Genomic DNA, 9,268 nt, shown 5'->3' with positions numbered 1-9,268 from the left:
TGTACGCTGTACGTCCAATGGATGATGATCTGATTAGTCGACTAATCGCAAAAATAATCGGTGACTAGTCGACTATCAAAATAATCGTTTGTGGCAGCCCTAGCAGGAATACAGCCCAACACAGTTTAATAGTGTAAAGAAAAAAAGAATAAGGAGTGTATTCAGTTACCTTTCACAGTGCACACCATATTGTTATTCCTGCAGATTTTATTTATTGTTTTAGCTGCCCTGCTGCACTACTTCGTAAAACTCTCCCTTTTCCTCAAATCATAATGATTTACAAACCCCTTAAAAGAATCGGACGCACACTTGACATGCTATGCTTTTATTGAAACCAACTCCTAAATTGGCTGTGAAATGAGATGGCAATTATCAAAACATGAGTTGGAATCATTAAAGTGAAGAAAAACTAAGGGCATTTGTTTGTTTTGGCATAAAACCTTTTGGGTGGAGGCTGGGTGTATTTCATTTGGCTGAACATGTCTAGTTTATTTATCAAAGCTGCTGGCTTAACATGTTGCGCTGATTTCCATTCGTCGACTTGTGCAGGCACTCTGTTATGTGTTATAGAATGTTGTAATGTCACAGTTGACTTAAAGAAAAATTGTCAATAAACATTTCATATTTTTAAAGCTCACCACAGAGTTAAACATGTTAAAGGGTTAGTGCGTGTTCTGTTGGTGAGGCTCAGCATGACTTGCTTCACAAGCAAATAAATATAACATGGAAGAAAATGCAGAAAGTGTTGTCATATAACCACCTATAACACCTATGTAAATTTCCATTAATAATTTTATTGGTGTTGAAAAGTGTTGCAATGTTTGGATTGTTTAAGAATTAGCGGTATAGTTATATAAATGTCACCCACTTATCAAAATAATTTTATATCTTATTTCTTTAGAAACTGATATGTACAATCTTTGTATTTGTAATGAAAACAGTCACAATATGTTGTTAACCCGACCACATTTAGCAGATCAAACTTGCTTTGGCACAAAAACTACAGTCTGTGTTATAACAGTCATACAACCCTGAGCGAAACATCTCAGCATGGAATCTACAGAATTGTTAGTTTAACTACTTTAGTTTCACAATGCGTCAGCACTGTTTTTAAGAATATTAGTAATATTTGCAGGATTTTTTCTTCAGAATATAGCTGCACCCTTACTAAACCGCCCAAATTGTGACTGTTGTTTTTTTTCCCTGATGCCTCAAGAGATAATTATATCCATACTAACACTTTGTATTGTATTATTAAAGTAGAATTTATTTGGAAACTGTAAACAGACTGGTTCTTATGTAGTGTTTTTCTACTTTACTTAAGCACTCAAAATGTTTTATGTCTCATTTCCCCATTCACAAATGCTTTTTCTATGCCTATGTGTTTTCTATCTAGCGTTCACACAGATTCACACTCTGTTAAATTGGAGTTCAATATTCTACCCGAGGATGCTTTTGGAATACAGATTTGAGCGGCTAGGGATTGAATCACTAACCTTATGATTAGTAGATGACCTGCTCTACCTCTTGAGCCATAGGCATCATTTCAACATAATGAGGAAAGCAAATTATGGGGTTGAGTGTAACTTTCAAACAGTCTAACTTAAGGACCACAGGCACACAAAAATGAAAACCATATTAAGATGTTCCACCTGTGTTTATGGTTGTGTAAATGCTTTCAAAGTGATCTGCAAAGCTTCTGCATCTAATATGCATTTAAAATGATTGTTAGGACTAATAAAAACATAGTTTTAAATTTAATTTAATAATTTTTTTTTTTTAATTTTTTTTAAACATAGTTTTAAATAAATATATTTATTTATATTTGTTGTACAGTCAAAGTTATTTTTAGGATCATTCCATCTAACATAGTCAAATCTGAGAAAATTCCCACTTGACCCCCATATAAGCTTTTTTCACTACTTGGAAATTTATAGTTCAGTTCCCGTCCAGATGTCAATTCCACATGTTGAAGTGTCCTTGAGCTAGATACTGAACCCCAAGTTGTCACTCTACTCACTGGAGTGTTGTGTGTCTGTGTGATAGTTATAAACCATGCAGTATAGTATAAACATAGGTAACGTTTAGTACAAAGTACTTTTTTATGCTCAAAGTAAAAAAGCTGTTTAAGTAATAATCCATTCCCCACTTACTTACTTACTTACAAAAATTAAATTCAAAATCTCACATTAAATCAGTGACATTTTTGACACTCTGAAAATTGACTGAAATTGAATTATCTGAAACCAGTTGAATCCAGTTGTTATAAAAAAGTTTTATAATTTGAATGTACATGTGTGTTCCTGCTCTAAGAATCTTCCTTAAATGTAAAAGTAAAACTACTGAAATTGAATACATTTTATGACCAGTTCACTTCTAGCAAATCAATAGTATGCCTGTAAAATTTTTCAGAAGGGTGTTTATGGATGTTAGTAATACAGCATGGATGTTTTTAAGTAATAGTCAGTGTATGTCAAAAGGAAAATAATAAATGTTCCATGATGTATTAAATGAAACAGAACAGTTCTTTTAATAATAGTAATAATAATAAACTCTTGGTTCTCATTGTGGAAAGTGGGGAACAAACATCCCATGCAGTTGTTGGGGACAGACTCTTAAGTCTCTATGTCAAGTGTATAGTTTAATATATCAAGTTTTAGATGTTATGACAGACAGTGGAATGGAAAGGGCGTCAACACTTTCTTCTTTGTCTGTGTGTTTTCTGCCCAGTATGGATTATTTATGAGCAGGTGATGATTGCAGCCCTGGACTGCAGTCGGGATGACTTGGCTCTGGTAAGTTTTCGTCACACTTCCTCACACACCCAAAAGCTTCACTCTCTCACAACCATTACTACTTTGCAGCACCTGCGCTGCCAAATGTGAAAATCTGATTTTTATTTGGCCAAGTGGTCTTTACTTTATCTGTACTTTGGAAAAACAGTTTAATAAGAACTGGAGTTAGTGGATGTAACAAATACATGGAGATGCACGCTTCAAGTGTTCACTGAACTTGGCATCTCTAACAAAGTTCCACCTTTTTTTTTTTCTCTTTAGGATTTATTTGTCACGTAGTGTCACGTAATTATTCAGAGTTTAGGTTCAGAAATATGAAAATGGTCAAATCTGCATGCAAAACTAGAAGGGGTGGGGGGACAGTAATTCAAGTAGTTCATCTCCAATCAGTATGGATGTGACAGCTCCCTTTGGCTAAATGAGTGACTCACCGAGTACAGAGAAGGCTCGAACTCAATCATTAGAATTAGTTGTCTGTTGGCTATCCTCTCAGCACTTCTGCCAGAAAAAAAAAAGCAGAAGGACTAGACTTAAGCTGATGGATAGCAGATACGATCCAGGTCACACTGCAGACTTTTCCATCTCATTCATGATAATGCTGAATGCTATTGTTACTATTGTCTTCTCTTTCACAAATTCAAACTTTGTGTAGAAGAGGAAGAAAAGGTGGAAGTAGGAGAATCTGCACTTTTAAAAAATATATTTTTCTTTTTTTAAATATAGTGATGTGGCTGTCCCAATGTGTAACAGAGAAATAACAGTTCATTTAAGACAGTGAAGTTTGCCTTATGGGAGAATGTCTTTGTATTGTTGGTTGTTCAGTTAAGTCCCAAGACAGACCGTTTGTATCAAAGAAGCTTTGGTATTTGCGTGAGAGTCAGCGTAACATAAAGTTTAAATACTGCCATCTATAATTGGTCTCCCTTCTGCCCACATCCTTGCAGACCTGTCTACAGGAACTGAGGAAGCAGTTTCCAGATAGCCACAGAGTGAAGCGATTAACGGGCATGAGGCTGGAAGCTTTGGAAAGGTAAGCATTGGGAGAGAGGGCAGGCAGAAAAAAGCACGGCCTTACTGTTATGTATGGTACTTTGAGAGGCTTGGGGACAAGAAAATGTTAGCAGATCCTAAGTGGTACAATGGTCTGGGTATATGTAAGTACAGTGTGTGGGGTAATGTGTGTTTATGTTGGATCACCCAGCATTCCTTTTGGAGAAAGAAGGGAATGGAGTGGGGAAAGGTTCAGTGCTGGGTAGTCCTGTGGCCCTTTAGACTGAGGTAAGGATTCCCGGGAAGGAAGTGGTTAGATCCCACTGTTATTCTGGGGGTCTCTCAGCACTCTCTGGTTTCTATTCTGCTGTTGTTTCCTTATTTTGTTACTTCTTATTCGCCTCTTTTTTTTTTTTTTTCTCTTTGCCTTCCCTGTTTTGATCTCAGTGCTTTAAGAGCGTCTTGGCTATGTAAATATTGAAATGCCACCACAATCAGAACAAGGAGTCTGAGGAAGGAAGATAAACAAGGGGGTATTTTAGTTTGTACTGATCTGAAGTCAGGGTAATTCAATCTGTTTACTACCTCACTCACATTCCCCACCCCGATTACCATTGCTGGTTTATCGGTTATGTCAGAGTTTATGTGATAATTGAGAGTGATTGCTTCAGCACTGTCAGATTAAATAAACTCCACACTGGGATCTAATTGGCAGCAGACAGAGCTACACTTCAATGACGCAGCTTCAAACAGTAAGGGCCTTCCCCTCCACACATGCATATGCTTGCCCACACATACACACACATGCTTGGTCCCTAAATAAATAAAGCAAATCAAAGTGGCTTGTGAGTGGTTGCCTGGTGCCATCTGAAGTCTCCCAAAGTGTGGCTGAGTAATAAAGTGAATGTGAGGGAAGCATCAGTGCTGGAAGTAGGGCTGCTCATTGCTAATGGGAACCAGAGGTGCTTCTGTCTGTTGCGGGAGGAACCATTTGTGATCAAGGAACCATGCTGTTGTTTGCTAAAACATCAGTGCTGCAGATTACTCCTTACAAGCAAAAAAACATTCTTTGGCGCCTGGTTTCACATCATAAGTGAGGAGCACATGCATCCGATTGCAAGATTTTTATTTATTTGTAACCATGTATCCATTATTTATAGCTCATGTATTTGTTCTTGTTGGCCCTGTCCAACAGTCTGAAGCACACTCTTTGGGATGCAGCAGGCTATCAGGTTCATATGCATGTTTTGTGGTAATATGTGGGCCCAGAGAGAAAAAGACTGTTGCAGACACAGACAGATGTAAAGGCAGCATTTTAATTTTGTTTAAAGGTGAAAACAACTCTACACAATCAAATGAAAATACAATCTGAAAAACAGGGAGTTTTATTTGTATTGATGTCATGAGCCATTGTGAAATTATATAAGCCACCGTATGACCAATAACCTAAACTTAAATGAAGGTTTTTCTTTCTATAGATTAATACTGATTTCTGTACAGCCTCATTGTAATCCTAGAAACCTGCCATAATGTGTACAGAAACTTAATTGTTTTGAACTCTTTTTTTTTTTCCCCAAACCATCTAATTTTACTTGACTGGGAATAGGGATTGGTTTAATTTTTAATAAAATGTTTTTTCTTCCCCCCACTTTCCCATGCTGAAGGTACGATGATGCCAACAAGCACTATGATGCCATTCTCCAAGACGACCCCACCAATACGGTAAGGAAAGAAAAAAAGAAAAGTCCCCTGCTTAGCGCTCTACTTTGCTTCACTTTGTGGTTTCAGCTTTTTGGAGGGCTTTAAATCTGTCGAGGCAATTCGGTGTTAGCAAGGGAGTAGCTAAGTTAAACTCCAGTTGGCCTCTGGCCTCAACCACACTGCTGATCAGCCTATCACCCACACAACTAAAAAGTGTTTAAGGGAGGGGGCTGGGTGGCTGGGGGGGTGATTCATAGTCTTAGTCAGTGGCGGACATGTTTGGTGGAAGTAAAGCGTAAATATAGCTCCGGTCTTTGAAGATGATGATTTACTGGGCCTTTTAGACCTCCACCCCAACTGAACAGGGATAAGCTCCCTTCCCTTCACCTTTGCTCTCTACTGGCTTCAGGTGCAAAGTGCTGCTGGATGTTAAGCTGGTAATACAAACAAGTCTGAAGTAATTCTCTGAAGCCCACTCCTTGCCATCTTTTCTTTTCAATTTACTATCCATCACTGTAAAATAACTTGCAGAAACTTGTCTAGCCAGTGTTCTGCCAAACCCACATACCTTAAACACAATGTACCTGCTGGTAATTGTTTCCATAAGGACATGTGGCCATGCAAGAAAATAAATCTTTTAAAGGGTTTTCAGAAGAAAGCAGCTTGTTTATTTTGGCTGTAGAAATAGCCTCCCTATCTTTATCTTGCAAGAGCTGCTGCCTCCCATCAGTCTCTGTCTGTCTCGCACTCACTTTATAATTATTTGTCGCTGTTTTACACTGAGATTGTAAATCATTTTTGCTGGTTAGTATAAATATAATTTTGTTTTACATTACAATTATAAATATACATTTTTATTTATCCACCCTTATGCTGGATTCAGACTACATAACATTGACAGAAAAGCTACAGAAAAAAATAACTTTAGCATTACATCTTCCTTTAAATCTTGCATAACAGTTCTGTAACTACTGTAAGGCTTACCAAGGTAAACATGGTGGATTCTGCCAGCTGCTGAGAACTTTTTACACCAGTCAGCTGTGTAGAGCTGTAAACATGACAAAACAAAAGAGAAATTATACTTCTGTTGCAATTGGTTTAACATTCTTTTCCTGGAAATTGTTAGCTGGCACCTCCTTCCTACCAGATGACATCCTGCATATCAGAAACACTAGCTAGCATGATTGATTATGGAGCAGTGTGTTGTCTTTCAGTGTTCAGTGACTGACCGTGACTGTGTGTCATAACAGCTACTAGTTCAATGGTATTTTAACGAATACAAATTAAGCATCAGATCAAACGTCAAATTCAAAATGTTTTAGCTTTCATTAAGGCTAGAAATAACAAGAACTTGAAATTCAGTTTTTCCTCTCACTGTGATGATTTGTTGGTTGTTAGAAATAAAATAAAAAAATGCAACTTTTTCAAGAGGTAGTGACAATTTATTTTAAAACCCGAAAACTACCCTGAAAATAAGACACTCAGCAGGAGTCATATAAGGTTTATTGTTGGATTGATAATAGTTTTGCCATACATAATGTAATATATGGATATAGTGAAGTGCCTAAAATCCTGCATTCTATCTATCTGAATGCCACCATATGGTGATAGCTGTGGTTGGGGAAAGAGAATTCAAGTCCAAGTCAAGTCTTTGGGAAAAATGTTTTTTGTTTTATTTTGTTTTGGGGTTTTTTTTTTTTTTTGTCACGTGACATCTGTAAACATTTTATTGCTGAGTAAATCTTGGTCATACTATGTTTCAATTGAAGGATTATCTGTGGTATGAAGCTGCATGTTTACTGGCTAATGAGTTGTCAATCACAGGTCATTAGACAATCCCTCCTCCTTTTCAATACATCTGGTCTTTTGCAACCAAGATGGCAAAAAAAAAAAACTTATCACAAGGCTTCAGAACAGGACTTTATAAACCAATGGATGATGTTATGGTAGTGTTATACTGTCTATGGGTTGTTCTGAAAACAATGAAACAGATACACAGCTGTTGCTTGATTGAGCAGTAAGAAAGATAAAAAGTTTAATGAGAGGTTATTAGATTAGTGTCTGAGCTTAATGAGTGCAGTTATTGAACCAATCCGGAACCAGACCTGCTCTGGATCCAGCAATTGCAAGCATGGCTGCAACTAAAGCACAGAGCAAACATTTTAAAGATGGGTTACCAACAGTGATTAAATTTTTCAGTCATGATGCCTACCAATATTTGGTAGCACAAAAGTGTCATTGACATTTTTGTCATAGCCTGCTCTCCTGAATGACTCTGTCGGTCCGTTTCAAACAAGGAAATAAGACTCGGGTGATTGCAGTGAATATTCTGACACGCTAACGAAAATGAGATTCAAGTTGCAAATTCTGTGATTTTCTTCCAACGCTGTCATTGTCACGTACAGTGATTGGCACTCAGCCAACTTATGTTTGGTTATTAGAATGATCTGTAGTGAATTGTTTAAATATATCCACTGTTCTGATAGTGTGAGTTGTAATTTCAGTGAGTCCCAGGACACCTCCCAGACATGGCACAGATCTAATGTAGATTGCAGGGACATACTCGGAAAGGGAATGGTCTGTTTCCTGGTCTCTGCGTGCTAGAGACTGCCACCCTTTCAAGCGTAGGCTGACATTCAAACCTGGGACTGGGAGTGGAACAAAACAGACAAATATGTCCTCTGTCTCTGAGATGTTAACCTTAAACCTTTTTCCCAAAATCCTTGTCCTCAATGGGTGTAGTGATGCAGGGTGGAGCGACGATTCAATGACATCACTTAGGTCACCTGTCTTATTGTGAGGGCTGCCTCCTCCCTACATGTTCTCCAACATGCTCTTAGGATTCGGGCAGGGGATGGGCCTGAGAAATGGCGGAAAATTGGCGACCACAAGGAAGACTTGCGAGGCATCCCAGCATGCGAAGCACAGATTGGAAACTGAGCTGTTGTAATTACAGGCTGTGGAATAGATGTGGTACCCATTAACCAAAATTGTTGAATCAACAAAAATTGCTCAAGGTTTTTTTTTTTTGCCATGGCGCTGTCCAAAAAATGTTTCAAACTCTTAGCCCTTCCATTGCTTGCTATGTTCCAATACCTACAGCAATGAGCTGGCAAAATTCTTGTCTGCGTGCATAAATGCGATTTTTCCACCTTTTTATTTCTTCCTGTGAGTATTTTAGATTATGTGGTGCAAACAGCATTTGCAAAAAAGGATGTGCTAGTTTAGGATTTGTTTAAAAATGAGTGGACTTAGTGATTACGTTAATATTAAATTCCAACGCTCTCATTTCACCCTAATTGTTCAATATAAAAAGCTAGTATTTCTTAAATAAGCCGCTGAGGTCACACAGACGACTTCTGAGGTTGACCCACAATCATATGCAATTAGAGATTCATTGCTAGACAAGAGTTTATTTGTGCGGGAAAAGCAATGTGAAGTTTAAAGCCTCACGTCAATGTTTATTGACCACATAAATGTGAAGTATACTCTGAAAACTCTTGGAAGCGTTTGACTTTCAGACTTTAAAAAAGGATTCGATTGTAACTTAAACAATCTGCTGTGTATGGGTGCAAACATACCTGTGGGGGAAAAATAAATAAATAAATGCATAAAATACATTTTTAACCTGTTTCACACATGTCAAGTGTGCCACCTGTGTTGTGTGTTCATGTCTCATCATAGGGAACGAATGCTGTAGGTCAACTCATGGTGCAGTGTTGACACAAATATGCTAGTCTGTACTTTTTGAGTGTCCTCAGAGCATTAATTTAAAAAAAAAA

At 37.7% G+C, this 9,268-nt stretch overlaps 1 protein-coding gene across 1 annotated transcript in view; it reads left to right on the top strand.

Annotated features, from left to right (window-relative positions):
* Positions 1–9,268, top strand: part of emc2 (ER membrane protein complex subunit 2) — a 25,370-nt gene that overhangs the window by 2,789 nt on the left and 13,313 nt on the right. Inside the window, exons 3-5 of the mRNA XM_005741323.1 lie at positions 2,731–2,795; positions 3,740–3,825; positions 5,450–5,507. Of these exons, the coding sequence (XP_005741380.1) occupies positions 2,731–2,795; positions 3,740–3,825; positions 5,450–5,507 (209 nt within the window). The remainder of the gene's footprint in view (positions 1–2,730; positions 2,796–3,739; positions 3,826–5,449; positions 5,508–9,268) is intronic.

Source organism: Pundamilia nyererei, unplaced genomic scaffold (genome assembly GCF_000239375.1).
Source record: "Pundamilia nyererei isolate P.nyererei 1_Seehausen unplaced genomic scaffold, PunNye1.0 scaffold00109, whole genome shotgun sequence".
In the NCBI taxonomy this organism is placed as follows: Eukaryota; Metazoa; Chordata; class Actinopteri; order Cichliformes; family Cichlidae; genus Pundamilia; species Pundamilia nyererei.
The sequence above is the reverse complement of the archived record's forward strand: the minus strand, read 5'-3'. Positions and strand labels throughout refer to the sequence as shown.